The sequence below is a fragment of the Setaria viridis genome, chromosome 9, assembly GCF_005286985.2.
Source record: "Setaria viridis chromosome 9, Setaria_viridis_v4.0, whole genome shotgun sequence".
Lineage (NCBI taxonomy): Eukaryota > Viridiplantae > Streptophyta > Magnoliopsida > Poales > Poaceae > Setaria > Setaria viridis.
The window spans coordinates 18,315,220-18,336,702 of NC_048271.2; the positions used below are offsets into that span (position 1 = coordinate 18,315,220).

General features: G+C 46.2%; 1 protein-coding gene and 1 pseudogene across 1 annotated transcript; one reads left to right on the forward strand and one right to left on the reverse strand.

The window, feature by feature from the left end:
• The first annotated feature begins 6,125 nt into the window (after window positions 1-6,125).
• On the forward strand, window positions 6,126-6,668 carry LOC117841000 (ethylene-responsive transcription factor ERF098). The gene has a single exon (XM_034721562.2). It carries the CDS (start codon window positions 6,126-6,128, stop codon window positions 6,519-6,521), a length of 396 nt encoding a protein of 131 aa, XP_034577453.1. The 3' UTR covers window positions 6,522-6,668.
• Window positions 6,669-9,013: 2,345 nt separating this feature from the next.
• LOC140221125 (uncharacterized) lies at window positions 9,014-12,621 on the reverse strand (annotated as a pseudogene).
• Window positions 12,622-21,483: the final 8,862 nt, after the last annotated feature.

The following is a 21,483-nucleotide window of genomic DNA, read 5'->3' on the forward strand; positions in this document are numbered from 1 at the left end:
GAATCATTATCCAACCATCTTCGGTCGATTAGGTGGTTGGGAAATATATGTACCATTTGCGCATGTATGTGCGACTACCACGACTATCACACCCTTACTTTGGAAACATCAAGCGCATCTACACTTTGCGCCTTGACTACCTAGCTCGACATCACCAAGCAGTGGTTCCACTTTTCCTGAACAACTCGTAGGATTCATGATATTCACCATGCCACAACTATCCCCAGCACTTGCCCGGAGCGGTGTTAGCTGGATATTCCTCACGCGTTTGGTTTCCTCTCCCGTGATTGTTCACGAACTACAAATATGGGGATGCTAGGGGTTATATCTTGATGATCATGCACTGCTGGAGAAAGCACCTTCAGTACCGGTTCCTAACCCTCCCTTTAGTACCAGTTGTGCAACCGGTATTGCTACTTCGGTATTAAAGGTCCTTTAATACCGGGTCAAATAACCGGTATTAAAGGGGTATTAAAAAATAAAAAAAGAAATCCACCGACTGGAGCCCCGGCCGCACCCTGCCGCCCTCCGTCCGAGCGCTGGAGCCTCAGCCGCACAGCACCTGAGCTCTGCACCAGAGAGAGAAGGGGGAGGAGGAAGGCGGCGTACTTACGCTGCTCAGCCACCGCCACCGGTTGCCGCTGCCGCCGCTCCTCAGCCCATCGGTTGCCGCCACCGCCGAATCTGAGGGAGAGGTGGCCACTACTCCAAGATCCATGCGCTCCTGGCTCCGCCACGCCTGCTGGAGCTCCGCTGCCGCTCCTTGGTCTGCCATGCCTTGCCGACGCTTCGCCGCCTCACCGCGCCCTCCCTTCTTGCCTCTGCCGCTCCTCACACATGTAAGAGGTGAGGGGCAAGCGGAGGGGGGCGGCGACGGGAGTCGTGGTGAGGAAAAGAAGAGAGAGAGAGGCGCCGGTGGGGTCGGATGAGGGGGACGAGCGGATAAGTACGTGTGGGGAGGAGGGTGAGTGTGGGGTGAGAGAGAGAAGGGGGGCTGACGCGTGAGGGGAGGTACTCCTTTAGTACCAGGTGGAGGTTTCACCCGGTACCAAAGGTCACCCAAAGCCTTCACCCGGTACTAAAGGTTCTCAGGCACATTAGTACCGGTTGGAGGCTTCAACCGGTACTAATGGATGACCTTTAGTACTGGGTGAAGCCTCCACCCGGTACTAAAGGGGGTCACGAGGGGCTCCTCGGGGGCTAGCCGTTAGGTCCGATACTAGTGCTCACATTAGTACTAGGTTAAAATGCAATTAGTATTTAGCCTCTGAGTTTTCCGGCAGTGATGGCAATTGTCATGTGATAGGAATCATTAGGATTACAATATTTGGTTTCTGTCTCATTTCTAGGATACGTTTTGTACTATTTGTATACCCTATATTCAGTTCTTTCTCAGTATATATTCAACACATTATGCCAATGACAGTCTTTAATACGCCTACTATCGCTACTACCACCCTCATACATGCAGTTTGCTACAAAAGGAAACAGAAGAAATGGAAGCTTTTACCAAGGCGAGACATTCTGGAGGTAGTTAGTGGCCATGCAAATTTTTGCCGAGCATGGATGACTACGGCTACGCACTTCAATTCTTATTCCTTTCCTTTTTAGTTCATGATGGATTCTTATTGTAATTGTTGAAGTAAGAGTGAATTGCTCACATTTACCTATTATTTTAAACTTTTATGCTGAATTAGTTGGTGCATGCAACTCAATATCGTATCAAAGTCAGAGGTCACCAATTAAAATCCAAATGGGTGTAATTAAAATAAAATAATTGCAGCCATCTTCTACTTTTCAAATTAGGTGCCTTGTCTTTCCCTACCGTTTTAAGTTTTTAAGTTGAACCGGTGCATACAACTCAATAGTAATAACTAACACTACTACACTACGAACATATATTCACTCTTGTCGAATTTGTCCAGCACCATAGTCCGTAGATGATAAATTGTACAGACACCAGGCCCGACGCACTCAGTGACGCAAGCTCGCCTGCTTGAGATGCTTCTGAAGGGACCGTGCATCAACACCAGAACACGATAAAGCTCGCTTGATCAAGAGGTGCAGGCACACGGCGGGCGCCTTTCCGCCTCCGGCAAGTGGCTGCATGCGCGCCACCAGAAAATGGCTGGAGGGTGACAGGCTATCCAATCCCAAATCTAGGATGCATACGAAGTTGCCTACCTAGCCACAAACGTCCCAATACCGACGTAGCCGCCGAATCATGAGAACATCATTGCCCAGTAGTCCAGCCGAGGAAAAGTTAAGCCATGTCCGTCCGCATCGCCAAAGTCACGGCTACTGGAGCCTAGGGCATAGGGTATATACCACCTATGTTTTTTTTTTGAAAAAGGGCTATATACTACCTTATGCTTTTACAATTTTCACTTTATCCAGAGAGAATAAATTTTAGGACTACCCCACATGAGAAGGAATATCAATGCACCACAATTTCACAGGTTAGGAAGTTTGCATAGTGCAATCTTGGAAGGCAGTGTCTTCCTTAGGCTGATTGTGAAAGGGCTTGATGTAATTTTGCTCCATTGGTTTGGCTGCTGCCTTTTCTAGGTCGTTGATGCTTAATATGTAGCGCTGGTTTTATTTTATTTTTTGAAATGAACCGGTAGGAGAGCTACATATTATATTACAAGAAGCGCTGGTTTTATGTTCCATGATGCCACTTGTTTGGTGGCGCGAAATTGTTGCATGAAATCAAGCATGGTGGCTATGGTTGCAAGTATACCTTCGGATTTTAAAGTAGGGGAAGTAGAATGAAAATGAACTAGCTAGCTGACTCACTACTATCTCATCTCATGGTGCCACCACTTGGGTCATACTTTCTCCATCCTAAATTACTATTCATTGTTGACTTTTTTCACAAAGTTTGTCAATTCACCAAAATGGTGTTAGTATCATTTATTTTATTTATGACTTATTTTAGTACTTTGAGCATAACTTTTTTCTTAATAAGATGAATGACTAAATGTTGTAATTTGGGATGGAGGGAGTAGGAATTTGTGTATGCCTCGCTGGACTTAGTTCGCGGTAAGGCTTCGTTTATATGCACACCTCTCGTCATAACAAGATTTGGAGCGTCTTTTTTATTTTGTTTTCGGCGGCCCGGTGATGGCTTAAGGTGGTCGGGATGTATGTGAGACTTGGGAGATAAGAATCGGTGGCTATCTGCTAACAGCCAGAATGTGATTTGGTGCATCATCACCAGGCCCCCAGGCTCTAAGCGCACCAGCTTCAGTTCCTTGAAAGGATGAAGCTCAACGCACCATTCTTGCCCTGATCCAAGAAGGTAGATAGAGGCGAGCAATACAACAACTAAACTACCGGTGATGGACTTGCTGCTAGATTTGGCGTACGTCTCTCCGGTGGATGGAGTCAATCCGAACTGAAAGATCCTTGTCAAGCATCCACCCTTCGTTCTCCAGCGGAGTACCCATCTCCTTTGATTTGTCGATCCGTACCATCGGAGGAATTGAAGTCAGTCTGAACCTGGTAACGAATCTCGGCAGGGCCTTTTGTGCTGTTGTTTTGCATGGACAGAAAGGAGTCGCTTGTTTTCATGCAGCAGTGCCACAAGATACACCTATTCTGTTTCAGTTTCACACCTGAAAAGCGATCTACTGGCGAGGAAAACTTTCAGCAAAATTCCTCGATCGCTGTTGCCGTGTTTGCTAGTGGCTGGACTGCTGTGTGCTGAACCTTCCTCGTTCAGAGATCAGATGGAACTGCAGCAGCTCACAAAGCGTTTTCAGCGTCATATCGGACCAGCGAAAATTCAACGTTTAGTCATGGCTGAAGCGTCCACTTCCACCCTCTCGCTCGCAGCTTTCGCTTTTGGAAGCAAAGATGCACACACCCCGCACGTCAACACTCGCCGCCCCGGCTTTAGCCAGCCGACCGGCAGCCACCGCCGGCGCGGGGGCACTTGATCTAACTTGATTCTCAAAAGGACAAATGAATAGACGTTTATGATTCTGCACCTTTTCAAAAATTCGTCAGAAAGATACTTTAGGTATAGCTACCTAGCACTCATGCATCACTACCAGAAAATGGTTTATTCCATAGCTGACAGGAACCAACAAATATTTTTTTTGAAATAATTCCTGTCGGCTTTTAGCTGAACCCTCAGGAAACCAGAAAACCGACCTGAACTGTGCTGGTCTCTAGTAACAGCCAGGAGAATACCTACAGGAGTTCCGTTCCTGTTGATCTCAAAACTGACACGCTACTTAAGAGCATCCCATCCATACCGGCTCTAAAACCTGTCTCTCGTCATATATATAATTAAGCTGAGCTACACTTGCTCTATTTCTTCCTGATGTGGCATGAATGTACGATAACACTCACCTTTTGGCTTGATCCAGCATGCCTGTATGGCCTTGTTTAGTTCCCAAATTGGGAGTGACAAAGTTTGCATTTTATCATAAATGCGCAACTGTAGCATTTCGTTTGTATTTATGAATTATTGTCCAAACATTGACTAATTAGGCTCAATAGATTCATCTCGCAAAGTACAACAAAACCGTGCAATTAGTTTTTGATTTTGTCTACATTGCCTTCACATCCTACGTGAATACGTAACATCTAAGGGCTTGTTTATTTTGAATGCCATATTGTTTGAAAAGCCAGTGTATAAAGAAATCAAAATCTCCCCTCAAAAAAACATATCAAAATCAAAGCATTTTCAAAACTGTATTATATTTCTCCTAAGCTTTGAAAAAACTTTGTATCCAAATAGGGCCTAAGAATCAAAGTAGCAGGCGATTGACTTGTAATACTTATTTGGAAGTACTGACTTGGCATGAACTATGCCGTATTAGTGAAAATCAATCATGATGATATTATGTCACAAGCACAAAGGGGGAGAAAACCATGCCTTGGTGGAATTCCTTGAGGGTTGTGCTAAAAGGATGTCTTATAAACCATGAGTAAATTTCAGGTGGTTATGCACCTTTTCCTAGTTTATTTTTCGTTGCCAAAACTAGGTTTTGTTGGGAGTTGGCTATGCATTTTGATGGGTTCTCCGGATGTGCTAGGGATTATTTGGGTGTCTCATAGGCCACTAATTTCATTTTGGTTATGTCAATCTGCTATCGATTATAGTTAGATGATGTTCTTTTATGTTCATTCAGTTACTAGACACATGCCGTGTATTGAATTCATGAACCGAACAGAGATAGATACACTCCGACTTGAGATAAAATAGTTTTGAACCACGAAAAAATTGCCGAGTCCACTCTAAATGAAGCACAAGGTTGGAAAGGTGACTGGTTTTCACGGTTTAGGGTTGCCTAGTGACGGTGTTGATGTTGGGACGGAGTTGAAAACCAAGCTCACTGAGGAATGTAGGATATTCTTCCTCTTCTTCTTCTTTGTGATTATTAAAACATATATAATTTTTAGTTGCTCTTTAATTGAAGTCCATGCGAGAGCAGCTCAATAAGTCCTTTAGTAGTAATTAAGAAGAAAGGTAAACACATATGGAACTTCTTATTTTAAGCAAATAATAAGCTAAGATCGATCTGTCTCTCCAGGATAAAGAAATTAAACCAAGTCTACAATATACAGTCCCTTTCGAAGAAGTATCTCGAATATATCACCGTTTGTTTCATGCAAGGCCGCGCGCGCGAATGAGCATGCAGTTTGAACTTTCAACGGTCCAATCATGCTCTCTCTGTGTCTCTCTCTGAGAAAGGATGCCTGCTAGAGTTTTTCTCTTTTAGCAAACCATAATATATTTTCGTACAGTGGAGCGCATCAGCCGACTCTTGATTCTACTCACTGTACTTCCTCTCAAGTTTAATTTGCCGTCTGAACTCGGCGCTTCCACACGCCTATCTATGCTCTGCGCGCGGCAGGCTAGTAACACGGTCGGTCGAGTCAAAATACGTACGTGGCTACATGCATGCAGTATACAACCGGGCTATACAGAGCTACGTATACGTATTGCCGCAGCAGACAGCACACCTGGGTCTGGCCTCTATAAATAGCCCTGTGCGTTATGCAGGCCACAGCACACATGCACACAGCTCTCGGTCGCTAGCGAGCTACTATACCGCCCTGCACGCAGCTCCATCACCGCCACACGCTAGCTCATCGAGAGGGGATCCATGGCGGAGGACGGCAACAAGGACGCCGGCGGCGGCGGCGGCACCAAGTACCGCGGCGTCCGGAAGCGCCCGTGGGGCAAGTTCGCCGCCGAGATCCGCGACCCGGAGCGCGGCGGGGCCCGCGTCTGGCTCGGCACGTTCGACACGGCCGAGGAGGCCGCGCGGGCGTACGACCGGGCGGCGTTCGCCCAGCGCGGCGCCACCGCCGTGCTCAACTTCCCCGGCGAGATCGCTGGGGAGAGCAGGGGCGGCGGGTCGTCGTCGTCGTCTGCCGCCGCCGCCGGCTCGTCCAGGGGAGGAAGGGCCCGCGGGAACGGGGAGAAGATCGAGCTCGAGTACCTCGACGACAAGATCCTCGATGACCTCCTCGACGACGGCAAGTACGGCCGTAAGTGAGGGGCCGTGCGCGCGCACGTGCACATGCCTCTCTCATGTGCCTGCCTGCATGCATGCAGGAGAGCTCATGATGAGGAGATGACCTAATAATAAATAAATAAAACACGTATAATAAATAATACACAAACGAACAGTCCGTAAATTGAAGCAAACATCACAAGTTGTCACAATAAAATACCACACACCATACTGCATGATATTGCTCATGGATTTGCATATATACAAAACTATGATCAGGGTGCGCACCACCTTGTTATTATTGTTATCTTAATTAGTATATAAAATAAATTCTTTTGTTTGGTGCCCAAGAAACAAAGGCCACGTTGGACGTCATGGGTGTTAGATCATCTCATACAGGAGCGTTGTTTGGTTATTGCAGAGCTGCTGCATGTACACACATGAACTGATTACTGTATGGGTACAGCCAGATCGATGGCCACTATGTACGTCTCTGCATCATCAAATGGTGAATATAATTCACGCGGGCCACAGGCCCACATTTGTATGTGATGCAATCTACGTGCGCGGCAATGGCAAAACAACCATTTCTAGTATTGTTCGACCTCCTCCTCCTTGGAACTTTAGTATCGTCCAACGTACGTGCCTCGGTGCATGAACCGTAATATTCCTTTTCTTTTTTTATTTATTCATATGTAACACGTGATGAACAAATTTCAATGTTTACTTCATTATTTGTGCTGGCATGCATGGATGCATGCATGAGCTTCGGTGGTGCTGTGTGCTTGCTTTATTTGCTGATTAACTAGCATGGATGCAAAGTACTCCCACTGTCCCAAATTATTATTCGCTTTGACTTTTCTAAATATATAACTTTTGTTATGTACCTAAATATAGTATATATCTAGGTGCATATCAAAAGGCATGTATCTAGAAAAGTTAGAACGAATAGTGATGATTTGAGACGGAGGGAGTATATATATGCGTCGCACTACTTGACATATACTAATAAGTGCGTTTAGTCACAGGAGAGGGTGAATTCTCTATAAGTTCTCCTTGACATATACTTGGTAGTTAGCAAATCGTCGAGGAGGTAAGGGCGCTAGCCGGATAGTGGAGGATATCCAAGACTGAGGGTTAGAAGAGGAATAGAGTCATTTTGAGAAGTTAACATGAGGCTGGGGAACAGCGGCTGTACGAACCACCTGAGAAGTAAGGAAGAGGGCGGGTGGGGGCGTTGGAGCTTGATTTGCTGGTTACCATATGGCTGGAGTTAGAAGGAGGATGGAGGAAGAAGAGAAGGGGAACCGCTAGATGAGTGGTTGAAGATCCAATAGTCCAAAATTTAGATGTGAAAGGGTGTTAAATTATGTAGAGGTGTATATTTTTCTATTTTAGTTCAGAAAATGATATATATATATATATAGATAGATGTTTGTTTTTTCCAATGAGACGACATGTCGACTCTAGGTAGGATCTACATATAGGGACGGGAAGGCGCGCCAAGGTCACAATGCCACTAACAGCTAACAGCTAGCTTTACTCTTCCTGATCTCATTAAGCTGTTCTATCTTTTCCTTGGAAACATGGCTATTGCTCTTCAGAATTATCACTGCTGGACACCCTTATTTACTCCAAATCATGAACACATCCATATCGAGGGCCGCCAGCACTCAATCTGCCATTATTATGAACACTAGTTCAGTATACATGTATACATCCCAAAGTGACAAAGGTCAAGCCTTCGTCAACCCCGGGCCCTGATGATGAGCTGACGTAAGTATATACCCAACAACTGATGATCGGTCTGCACGTGTGGCACATGGGGTTGATTAGGCCATATATGCAAGTTGGCAGCACTAGCTGCCGCGCACCAGCACTTTTTACTACTTGAGCAGTCAGCCCTCAGCACCAGCAAGAACACGGCACACGAGAGCTCAGGGAACGGTACGATGCGAATGCGATGGCAGCAACTAGCAGCTAGGTTTCGACTTTCGAGCGGTGCCTCTCACTGCACGTCGCTCGCTCTCCGGAGCGAGGCGTCGGAGCATATCGGGAAATATTCACGCATGTGTCCATACCAGCACATACCAGTCAAGCTAGCGACCAGCTGCCGACTGGGGTCAACAGCTCTATGTATGTGCTGTGGAGTTCTTTGACTTTTCTCCCCCCCCCCCCCCCCCCCCCCCCCCAGCATGGACTGGTCATCGTTTTGTTTTTTTTTGAGAAAATTCAACACCACTAAAATGAAGCCTTCCTGGCCCTCAATTTTTTGAAGTTTCCTATTTGACACCAACGTAAGATTTCTTCCATAATATGACACTCCCGCCACTGTTGAGCACTAACGGTGTTAAGTAGCACCTGAAAAGACCATTTTGCCCCTCATGGAGTTTTGTAACCATTGTGATAGAAATCCAAGCATCGGGAAAAATGAATTGTATTTGTGCATTGTTTTTACATCATGACCAATGCAGCACACATGCGCATTACTTTGACATAAAATTGAGAAAGTTGCAGAACTCATTTATGTGACATCATATTAACTTCCCACATGCATACATAAGGTTCAGAGATGCATAAAGTAGGTTCACAGCTACATTAAGAGACCAAGTTCACACATAACGTTCACATGAATAAGGTTAATAGATACATCCAAGTTTACACATAACGTTCACACATAAATCCAAGTACACTGACCACATACATCACAAGTACTGAATATATCAAGTTCACAAACTGAGATATTTTTTGCTTCTTGTGCTCATTGCATGGCTAGCAGGGTCTTTTTTTTTTTTTTTGCTTCTTGTGCCTATTGCAGGGTTGTCTAGTGACAACATCGGAATGGTTGTTTTCTTGTTTGCAGGCAGATTCCGTTTCCTTTTGGCCTTTACCTTGACCAGTTGTTTGCTTTGTGGTCTCAGGGAACTCAATGGAAATAGGTTCAGGTTGATTTGAGCCTGCTCTTGATCTATTTGAGATAGCAACAATGTTAGAACAAAAGAAACTGATTGGTAGGACAATATGACATCTAAAATTTAGAACTACCAGATGTTACCTCTTTGATCCTCCAGAACTAGAGGTGGCATTTTTTCGCTTTTTCTTACTTGTAGTCTCTAAGTTGACATCATTTTCATTGGTTGTAGTTTCCAAGCTTTGTCTAAGTGAGAAAATAAAACTACTTAGAGTTGAAACATAGTTTTTATGTTCATATGGAGCATCCACCTAAATTTGCTAACCTTGGTGGAAAAGACATGGAAGCTGGTGCTTCATCCTCAAAAGGCACAATAGGTGACTCAGCTGTTTTAGTTTTCTTCGCCTTCTTCTTTGGTGGTCCTCTACATGAGCATTAAGAAAGAAGTTAAAATATACAAGTTTTCAACATAAACATGCAAGGAAAGAGTAAAGTAGCAGCAATGTATTACCTCATAGCCATCATAGCAGCAATGTCTTCTGGGTTACCTCTCTTGCAGTTGTGCCAATGATGCCCATAATTTGTACAAATAAGGCATTTGTGCTGGCCATTGCTCCTTTTCTTCTCAGTGCAGCCTTTATGCCTCTCAGTTTTACACCTACCAGCTGTGGCTTTTAATAGTGGTGGATGCATGAAAAGTCCATGGCTGGTCCATGAAAAATCCTAAGAATAGATGAAAAATTCAAATGTTTGTTAGGTATAACTCAAACTCTATTCACAACCTTATTATAAAATAATTCTAATAATATCTAAATTCGGTCAAAAAATTTTACAAACTGACACGGCAACATATTTTAGGTCCTTAAGCTTCCCATAAAAATTTCAAATGATTTTGGTAAAGTAGAACCATACATTGTTTACAAAAAGATACATCTCTCACATAGTTTCATATAACTCAACTCAAACGTTTAAATTTTCATACCTTAAAACATTTCTGAACTCATATGCACCTCAAATTTGGACACAACCTTAAGTTACCTTAGTATTAGGAAATATGAAGTTACATTAGCAATTGTTGTGAAAAAAAATGTTTTTCTACTTTGTAGTTTAGTGCAAGAAGACAAAGCCATATAAAAAGGTACAAGGAATAGCAATTTACTTACAAATAAACTCCATTAAGTGAAAAAGAGTGATTTTAGAAAAAAAATAGAAAAAAGAAGCATCAAATTTGGATTAAATATGACGAAGAAATACCGAATACAAATTTTTATTGTAGATTAAAAAGAGAAAGATCAATTATGCATGTGTTCTTCATCTCAAATTAGTTGATGATTATAATTGTTTATATAAGGTTATTCGCCTCCAAATTTGAAAACAACTTAGTAGCGCAATGGTGCTCCTCACACCTTGCGAGTCCCTGGTTTGAATCCTGCCTTAATGCTATTTTGCTTGATTTTTGTTCTTTTTAGCTACACCACGTGGTGCAACGGTATTGGCCAAAATGGTTGAACGTGAACTGTAGGGGAGGGCGATCCGTGCCATCGCCACTTAGCCAGTAGTGCGCTGCCGTGTGGTGATGACCAGTGGCCGAAAAGGTAACATCTTAGGTGGTGTTTGGATCCAAAGTTGATGGGCTAAAGTTTAGTCCCTAAATTTTAGCCCCTAAAATTTATTCCTTGTGGGGTGTTTGGATGCAAGAGCTAAAAGGTAGTCTTCCTTGAGCTAATGACTGATTTTCCCTCATTTATTGATTCAAACAACATGCATGTCTCAAATTCATTTTTATTGACTCCATGCACATGCACATGCACATGCACGCCCAGGACTCCACTTCCTCTGGCCATGCACAGGCACATGCACATGCACGCCCAGGCCTCTACTTCCTCCGGCCATGCACAGGCGCCGGCCAGGAACAGGCGCCGGCCAGGAGGAACACGCTGCTGTTCCTCCTGGACATTGAATTGTTTTTATTCGTACAATTATATCATCGTTCAAACATACAATTCAAATACTCTACGATCAACTACAAGAAATAAAATACTCTACGATCTATTATACAAACTTGAGGCTATTTGATCACGGAATGCATTCATATTTGTATCTTCGTCCCTTAATTGAGTATTTTGTTGTGGCGGTTGAGAGGTTGATGCTTCATGAGGAACATAGTTCTCATCACGGTCACAACGATCAAAGTCCTCATCCTCCATATGACTCTCTTTAATAAAGTTATGAAGTGCCATACATGCAACAATTATCTGACTTTGCTTTGGCATTGGATAACTAGGCACTTTCAACAAAATCCGCCACTTCATCTTAAGAACTCCAAATGACCTCTCCACACAATTCCTAAGAGATGAATGAGCGAAGTTAAAGGTCTCTTTCATACCTTTGGGCATCAGCCCCTGTCTGAACTCTGGAAGATGGTACTTCGTTCCCTTGTAAGGTGAAAGATAACCAGGCCGATTGGGGTATCCAGAGTCCACTAGGTAAAACTTCCCTGCAAATACGAACATTCTTGTTACAAACAAAAGCTACAACCGAAGTGGTTTACGTACTGAATGTGCAAACATAGGCATAACATACCAGGAGGGGATGTGGGAACTTGTCTTTGTACTTGTCTGTTGCATCATTGAAAACCCTCATGTCATGTACTGAACCAGGCCAGCCCGCAAGAACAAACGTGAACCTCAAGTCAAAGTCACAGACCGCAAGCACATTCTGTGTAGTGAAGCCCTTTCGACAAAGATGTTGCACCACCTTGTTACTTGGCACGACAACTGGTATATGAGTGCCATCTATTGCACCTATACAATTATTGAAGTGTGGAAAGAATCTAGGATTCTGTAACCTACGGTGCATTGTTCTAAATTCAGGGTCGAGGGGCTTGATTATGTCAGCTGCTAGCTTTATGATACACTTCAAAACTTTGTCAAAATTACGATGAACTGTTTCTAATGATCTCTCTAATCTGTTCTCAGCTTGTCTGACTGACTAAGGTGCACCAACTATCCAAAGAAACATTCCTAAGGCCTCTACTGAAGAGCTCTTTGATGTGGACTTTAGGCCATAAGATTGCACCAACAAATCATGCAGACGATCAAACAATTCTCTACTCATTCTAAACATGTTATAGCATTGCACACTATCTGCTAGATTTCTCATCACCCAATCATGACCACTTTCAACCGTCTTTCTCTTCTTAGTTTTATTGAAGTAGGTGTCATTATACATACCAAACAGCAGTAGATCCTCTGTGAATTGCCTTTCATATTCACTGTCCTCCTCAGCAATAAGCCTCAAGACCTCATCCTCACTTGAGTCACTGTCTACATCCATATCCTGGACATAATACAAAAAATCAATCAGTGAACCATACAAAAACTCAATACAATGACATAATTCAACCAGCAATCAGTGACATAATACAATCAGCAATCAGTGACATAATTCAATCAGCACAAACAGGTCAAATAAATGCATTGATCACAAGCAGTTCAAACAAATTTATTTGAAATGTTACTTGAATTAGTACAGATAGTTTCCTTCACCACAAAGACATAATCCTAATCTAGGTTGTGCTGCTTGCAATATCTTCTCAAGAAGGTCAGCCTTCCTTCAGTTGTGGATATGTTAATGAAGAACTGCCTCAAGGAATCATTTAAGCAGATCTGAGAAACAGCATAGTACTCAGTACTAGTTTCATCCACCCCACACTCCAAAGCTAATTTCTGAGCCTGCCTAATGGTGCTGTCCAACAGAGCCATCTTCTTGTCTTGCCTATTACAGATAGCTTCCTTGATGAACTGATTTCTTTCAGCTTGTTGCTTAGAAGAGAAACTAATGTAATCCTTCATCATTTTGACCATTGGGCTTTTGGTCTTCTTGTTTGGACTTGAAGCTGTTGTGCTGGTACTACTGGTTCTCTTGCGGCTGCTTGTACTCATAGGACTGTGTGCATACTCTGGAGGTAGATCTTGCTCAGGCATCTCTTTCTCAGGTTCTTCATGCTCTTTAGGCTCCTCAAGCTCCTCTGGCTCTTCAGGCTCTTGATCATCTGCATTGGTGTATCCTGGCACAAAAGAGCTTGAACCATCCACAACTACACCATCAAATATACGCTCAAGCAGTGGTAGATACTCAGGAGGCCCATACATTAGTTTCATCCATTCTGGATGTTTCTGCACATGTAGTAGTTCAAGTAAGTTTGCAATCAGATGGATCCTTGCTAGCTGCACATATGATAGATCAACAAGTACCTTTGTTGCAGTCTCCCACCACTCCAAGGTTGCAGTAGGCCACCCATTTTCATCACGGCCTAAACCACTGTCGGAATGGATGTCTTTTATGAACTGATACATTCCCTTGAGCTGCCTAATCCTATTAGATATCTGTTTCCTATCATGCCTCAGCCCTGAACCGCAGTAATACTTTTCTATGACGAGCTTATACCCTCTTGCTGTCATAGTCCCTTTAATGTAGTTACCCATTTCAATTTGATCAACAAGTAATTGACACAACAGGTTGTTATTCTGCTCTGATGACCAACTTCCTCTGTCTAATTTATTCTACCATATGCATCATAAGAGAAATTACATCAGAACTCGAATACACATGCATAATCTATCTCATAAATAATGTACTAAGGTCGCTGTTAGTCTTGCAAAAAAGTGTAGCTGATTGGCCTTGATGACTGGTTCCCCCCCTTATTCTTCCTCTGTAACCCCCCCCTCTCTCTCTCTCTGTCACACACACACACACACACAGCTTTTGGTTAGGCGCTGGCAACCACCAACTCCCCTTGAGTGCTTTGTTGCCTAGGTGACAGCTTAAAGACCAAGAAACCACAAGCAATAAAATTTGCTTTTCACTTTGGTTTACCTCTTACGAAATCACCTTCAAGTGGTGGCTAATATGCATCACAAGAACAAGCATTTCATATTACTCTAACAGCAGTAGTGAACCTCATGCACTTCTCTGAGATCAAGGGTTTAGGACTCATACCTGACGGCTTGGAAACACTTCTTCCACTTCGTTGTCTTCAATGTCGTCGTCGTTGTTGCCCTGCCATCCAACACGTCGACCGCGGCCACAGCCTACAGATGCACCAGCCGCCACCGAGGAAGCTCCACGCATACCACGACCGATGGCGGGAACCGGTGGCAACCGACCGCGGCGGCCGCGACTGGACGGCGACCATTCACCGCGGCCTCCTACGGCTCCGCCACAGCTCCGAGCACTGCGTAAACCGAGTGTGCGAGAGGTACCTCTTCTGCCACCGCGCGGTTGAGAGTGATGAGGCCCCGTGCTCTCCAACGCCGCCAGTGCGCCGGATTGCAGGATCCCCTGATACGCCGCCATCGACGACCAGTCATTCGCCTGCGAGTTGAGGTCCAGTGTCTCAATGCCAATCCGGGGACCACTGACGGATCCCGACCCCGGATACTGGCTGCCCTCGCCGGGGAAGAGGTCGAAGTTGCCGGAGAAGAAGTCCCTGGTGCCGTCATCGCCGAATCCGTCCATCGACGGCGCGCGGATGTAGGCAGTTGAGGTGCTCCGGCGACTAGTGTGGCGAAGGGAAGGGGACGGGATGTAGATCTGGTGAGAGGGGCGGCGGCGGTGAACTCAGCACAGAGGGGTGGCGGCGGCGATGCGGGAGTGTGTTAGAGACAGAGGGATGCGGTGTAGATCTGGCGAAAGTGTCGTCGAGAGGGGCGGCGGCGGCGATGCGGGAGAGGGTGGTGGCGGCGGCGATGTGAGAAGAAGGGGAGGCGGGGGGAATCGGGCGAGACGGGCGGAGGCGGTGGAGATCTGGCGAGCGGGACGGCGCGAGGGGTGTGCGAGAGCTAGCGGCGGCCTGCGCGGAGGAGGGAGATGCGGATGAGGGCGACGGGCAGGTGCGGAGGCGGAGGAAGTGGCGGCGGCGCCGTGGGGTAGAGCAAAGGTGGCGGGGCCGGCGAGACGGCGGCGGCGGGCGAAGGAGGTGGGGCCGGGAGGAGCACGCGGGGAGGGAGGGAGAGAGTGCAGGGGAGGAGAGAGCTGCGGATGAGGACGAGGGGCAGGTGCGGGTGAGGGTGAGGGGCGCGTGCCTAGGGTGCTATGCGAGGGGAGGGGTAAGGAGTGTCCAGGATCACTTTTAGCTCCTTTTAGGGCCTCTTTGGGGGCTAAATTTTAGCTCCAAAATTTTAGCTTTTTGTCACTTTTAGCCCACCTGTTTGGATCCCAAGAGCTAAATTTTGGGCTAAAAGTGCAGAACTAAAATTTAGCCCTTGGATCCAAACAGGCCCTTAGTATACAAAACAATTCCTACTCGAAGCTCTAAAGAAACCACAGCGCGCTGGGAGGGTGATGCTAGGACTTGGTGACTTTTTTATTTTCTAACCCTTTTTTCCAAGATTCTCCCAAATAGACTCATGATAGAAACATTTTCAAATATGGATATTTAGCTTGGCGCCGTCCACGCTAGCGCCAAGCTTACACGTCTCGGCATCAGGGGGTTTGGTGCCAAGGTCGTTGCGCCGTCGGTGACGTGAGTGCTGACATGGCAGGGGGCTTGGCGCTAGTGTCGATGGCGTCAAGCTTGGTGCCATCGACACTGGCACCAAGCTTGGCGCCGTAGATCTTGGCATCAAGCTAGACCTTTGCGCCGAGCTGTTACCCTATAGCTCCCTACGTTTCGAATGAAATATGTATAATTATTTCGGGAAGCATGCAACAAACCACACTATGGTTCAGCTGGTTAGGACGTGCGCATCTTATCCTAAAATGTATAATTATCCTAAACATGTATAATTATCCTAAAAGTCTAGGTTCGAACCCCAGCATTGAATCTTTTTTACTACATTTTATCTTTTTTCTCCCTAAATGTCTGAATTTGTAGCAAGGGAGCCTTGTTCCTAAGACCTTTAGGATAAGATCCGCACGTCCTAACTAGCTAAACCATAGTGTGGTTTGTTGCATGCTTCCCGGAATAATTATACATATTTCATTTGAAACGCCGCGAGCTATGGGGTAACAGCTCAGCGCCAAACAAGGCTCCCTTGCTACAAATTTAGACATTTAAGGAGAAAAAAGATAAAATGTAGCAAAAAAGATTCAATGCTGGGTTTCAAACCTAGACTTTTAGGATAATTATACATGTTTAGGATAATTATACATTTTAGGATAAGATGCGCACGTCCTAACCAGCTGAAACATAGTGTGGTTTGTTGCATGCTTCCCGGAATAATTATACATGTTTCATTCGAAACGCAGGGAGCTATGGGGTAACAGCTCAGCGCAAAGGTCTACGGCGCCAAGCTTGGCGCCATTGACGCTGGCGCCAAGCCCGCTGCCATATCAGCACTCACGTCACCGACGGCGCAACGACCTTGGCGCCGAACCCCCTAGCGCCGAGACATGTAAGTTTGGCGCCAGCGTGAATGACGCCAAGCTAAGGATCCAGATTTGGAAATGTTTCCGCCAGGAGCCTATTTGTGAGAATCTTTTAAAAAAAAGACTAAAAAAATAAAAAAGTCGGTAGACTTGTGCGAGGTCCCAGGTTCGAATCTCCCACGAACTTACATTTTTACATATTAAAACCTGCCAACTACCATCAAATTCTATCCATATTAAAAACTTTGCATCTCAGCAACGTAGTACTCCCTCCGTTCCAAATTATAGGTCGTTTTAGCTCTTTTAGATTCATAGATATTATTATGCATCTAGACATACACTATATCTAGATGCATAATAATATCTATGAACCTAGAAAAACCAAAACGACCTATAATTTGGAACGGAGGGAGTAGTTCGGTGGTCCAGTGTTTTTATTTTGTTCATCACTTTTTTTTCTTCCTATCGCTAGTACTAGCCGTCAGCCACTTTTTCCCCGATGGCCAGCGGGAAGCGGGCTCGGCCCACAGGGCAGGCACGCATCCCTCCTGCAAGTTATTTTTTCCATTGCATTGGCCTTTTTTTTCCCCAAAAGCGTCATATATTTTTTCTTTTCCCCTCCCTGCACTGCACCCACGATTTTTAGAAAACAAAATCATTTTAGTTTTTTAAAGTATGTGAGGTATTTGTTTTGTTAAAATTGTGGTTGAGTATAGTATCAAATCCGTAACGATTTTCACTTTCAATCTATGACGATTTACGAGGTTTGTCACAGAAATCAAGCATGAATTTCAGAAATCGAATCTGAATTCTAGTTTGGATGGGCTATTTGCAATTCTATGGTGAAAATTCACAAATCGTTACAGACAATGCACTATTAATAACATTATTTGAATCCATCGAGAAAAATCAGTCGTAGATTAATAGTGGTCGTAGCGCACTCTGCCCGTCGTTCTCTGGAATCTGGATCGCCTTGCGCGCGCGCAGCGGAGCGATGGCCGGCGGCACCGCGGCAGTGCGGCACGGGAAGTTCTCGCGCCTGTGTCCATACCAGTTTCAGCGATCTGCATTGCATGCCGACTGGGCGCGGGGTCAAGCCTGCGCTGCCACCTCGAGCTGTTTGAGAGATTTTGACTCTTCTTCAGTTCTCCGCCGGTACTAGTCTTAGCAATTAGCATGCTTTGGCTCTTCTTCGCTTCGCTATAGTACTAGGCATGCATTGCCTGCCTTTTGCTTACACGGTTACACCGTAAGTATACATGCACTCCGTTCCGTCTGAATTATAGGTCGTTTTTAGTTTTTTTTAACTTCAAAGATAAAACGGAGGAAGTATTATACTTTTTTTTAATATAATGATATGCATAAGAAACCTAGAAGCATGATGCGTCAACGGTCAACCTCACGTATATGCTCCACGCAAGGAGTACATGTAAAAAGCAGAACGCAAAATCTACATCGAGAGCCCTCTCGATTTAGCGCTATCGAGAGAGCCCCTCGATTTGGAAACAGAAGGGGACGTCGGGCAGACAAAAGGGGAAAGGAAATGGAGAAGTAACAAATAACAACACCAGGTGACCTCCTCCTCTAGCGATCACCTCGTCTCCTCCGGCGACGACTCCAACTCCGGCGAGCTTCGATTTGGGTTAGGGTTTGGGGTTGAGGTTAGGGTTTCAGGTTTGGGGTTGGGAGGGGGCTTGTACATGCAGGGTATAAAGGGATGGTCGGTGGAGGCGGCTGGACCGGTGGTGGGGTCGATGTGTGGGCGAGGCGACGGTTACGCCGCCCGCCGTGGTGGCGGAGAATGGCGGTCGAGCGGTGTCAGCGGCGGGGGAGCAGGCATCAGGGTGGTGGATCCAGCGCCAGATTAGGGCGGGAGCGTATGCTGGGGCGGCGGATCCGACGGCGGTGCCGCCGCCGAAGCCGGAAGAGGCGAGGTGGAGGCGGGGGAGTTCATCCGAAAGAGAAGCAGGGGCGGGGAAGGGGGAAGGGGAAGGGTCGAATGGCGGGGGAATCAATGTAGTGGTTATTGGCGGCAGGTTCTGGGCGGCGGATCCGAAGGCGGCAGCACCGTCGGAGCCGGGAGGGACGGCGGAGGAGGCGGGGGAGCTTCGAAACCAGATATGGAGGGGCGGCAAAGGAGCGGGGGTAGAGGAGGAGGATGGAGAGGGTGAAGGAGGGGGGAGGGGGGAGCAGGGCAGTCGACGACGCCGGTGAGGCGAACCCTGGCCGTGGGTGTTTCACGTGGCGGCGCGTGCCGTGAAAGCTCTTGGTGTCTCAGCCGGGAAGAAAGTGCGTGGTTATATTTTTTACCGAGCAGACATGGTGCGGTGGTGGTGGACGGGAAAGCTCTTGACCTATGCTTATCGGGAGAGCCCTCCCTCTCCAGCCACGTCGAAAGCAGAAACTAAGGGTCCGTTTGGTTTTGGGACGAAGTGGGTTGGGTTGGAGCCGACCCATCTCATGTTTGGATAGGTGGGTTGGAGCTGACCCAGTCTTTTGTTTGGTTGGAAAGGTTGAGGGTTGGGATGGATGTCCATTTAACACCGTTAGTTGTGGGCCCCACCGTTTAGCTACGGGGCCCACCTGTCACCCTCTCTCTATTTTCCCCCTCCCTTCCATCTTTCCCACCAAACCATCCTCCTCTCTTCTCCTCCTCGAGCCATCCTCCCCACCGAGCTCGCTCGGCCAGCGGCGGGGCTCGAGCTCGCCCACGCACCTCCCCGTTGGTACCAGTGGAGGGTGGCGGCGGAGGGCGGCGCCGGCGTCCGGTGGGCGAAGGGCGGTGCCAGTGGAGGGCGATGGAGGGTCAGGCGGGCAGCGGCGGCAGCGCCAATGGAGGGCGACGACGGTGTCGGGCGGGCGGGCGGACGCGGGCAGGGCGAACGGAGAAGAAACGGAGAAGAAGTGGGTTGTGATGATTCCATCTTTTTTTGGATGGGATGAACCTGGATCTATAAGGAATATTCCTCAACTGGGTTGGACCCAACCCCCACCCTCTCCAACCAAACATGGATCGAAGTGGGTCGGCTCCAACCCAACCCACTTCGATCCCAGAACCAAACACACGGTAAGAGCACGAGCACGCTAAATTTTGCCGACAAGCAGTGATTTGTCGTCGCCGATCGAGTGCTGTTCTTTTTTTTTTTGGCTGATACTAGACGTATACTCCTATGATGATACGGGCATACGGCTTCTCATTCAAGGTCTGTATCTGGCAAACGTAAAAGACGAAACGCACCCATTTATAGCATGGCCGGTTTCTATTTCCGTACCAGTCCACTAGTAAATTGCGCACGCCACTTGCTGCAGGAAAGGGCCGTTAGATGCTGGATGGGCCTGGGCGGGCTATTCTTGAGACGGAAAGGACTGTTTGGAGCTACATACAGTAAGTCATCAAGGAGACTGCCCTCGCCTGCTTTACAGCCAGATGGGCCTTATTGGGCTGCACTCACTCGGTCACATGATGCCCTGATGGTCCCGTTGACAGGCCTGATTGATTCACTAGGCCCTGGTCAACCTGCCCTTTGATCCGACGGCGCCGCCGCTGGTTCAGTTTTCAGATGGCACCGCTTGTCTTTTTTCCCCCTGTGGAAGCACGGCGCCGCTTGCTTCCAACACGGGCCACATGTTGCACGGCGGCTCACTGCATCAGCGCGGGATGATGATCGACGCCGTAGGTGCGGAGCCACGTATCAGGAGCGCGATCATGTGAGTGCTACGTCTACGTACGCTGCATGCTAACATGCGGCTCGGATCAGCACTTCGAAATAAAAAACCGGTATATTGTAATGCCCGTATAAGTCCAATGCTGTTGGAAGTGAAAATGGATTGGTATATGAACTTGATTGTTGCAACCAAGAGTCAACGCGCATGCTCACATATGAAATGAACAGCATTGCGTGCATGCATGATATGGAGCTATACATCTTTTGCCTACATTATCCAGCCAACTATACGCACATTAGATCGTCCAGATTCATAAATCAAACTGGATTTGAGAAGGATGACATTATTTGCACAAATTTTGTAGGCATTTTAGCAATCACTAGATTTGAGTGTACAATTAGATAGGTAGTAGTAGCCTAGAAACAAAGTTCTGAACTCCGATGAATACATAAGCAATGACAATAGCTTGATGTCCAGTTCTCAAGAAAATATAAATGGTAAATAAGGTGAACTCTAATAAGCACCAATATGGCAATATGCATCTCCCATTTGTTTGTCGTTTATCGTTTCCCTCCATTTTTTATATCATTTTTCAGGAGTTCCTCATTTTCGTTACTCTAAACATGGACTAAAGAATTGGAACTAATTTAATGTACAATTAAGTAGGATAGTTTTAATTACGTTACAGTTTTTTCAATTTGTGTTTGTACTTGCTTGGCACACAAACTAAAAAAGTGTTGTCATTACATGTATGCAAAATGATGCCTTTGCGGTTTGCGCTTGATATTAGCCCTAATTAAAAACACGCATCATACATGCATCCATATAAAGGGCCCCTTAGTAGAGTTCCAGCTCCTACCAAAACGGCTTCTGCTTCGGTTCCTCCGATGGAGTAGCTTCTCTAATGGAGTTGAAGCTGTTTTGAAAAACGTTAGGCAAAATGGCTTGTCAATGGCAATATGGATAATTTTATGGTCAATTAATACTTGGAGAGGGAGGAGAAGCCAGTGAAGCTATTTTTTTAGCTCCTCCTATTTAGCGTAATCCGTTTTGTGG

What these genes read in the sequence shown, in the direction of transcription:
- LOC117841000 (XM_034721562.2), top strand. Translation starts at nt 6,126, where the DNA reads ATGGCGGAGGACGGCAACAAGGACGCCGGCGGCGGCGGCGGCACCAAG.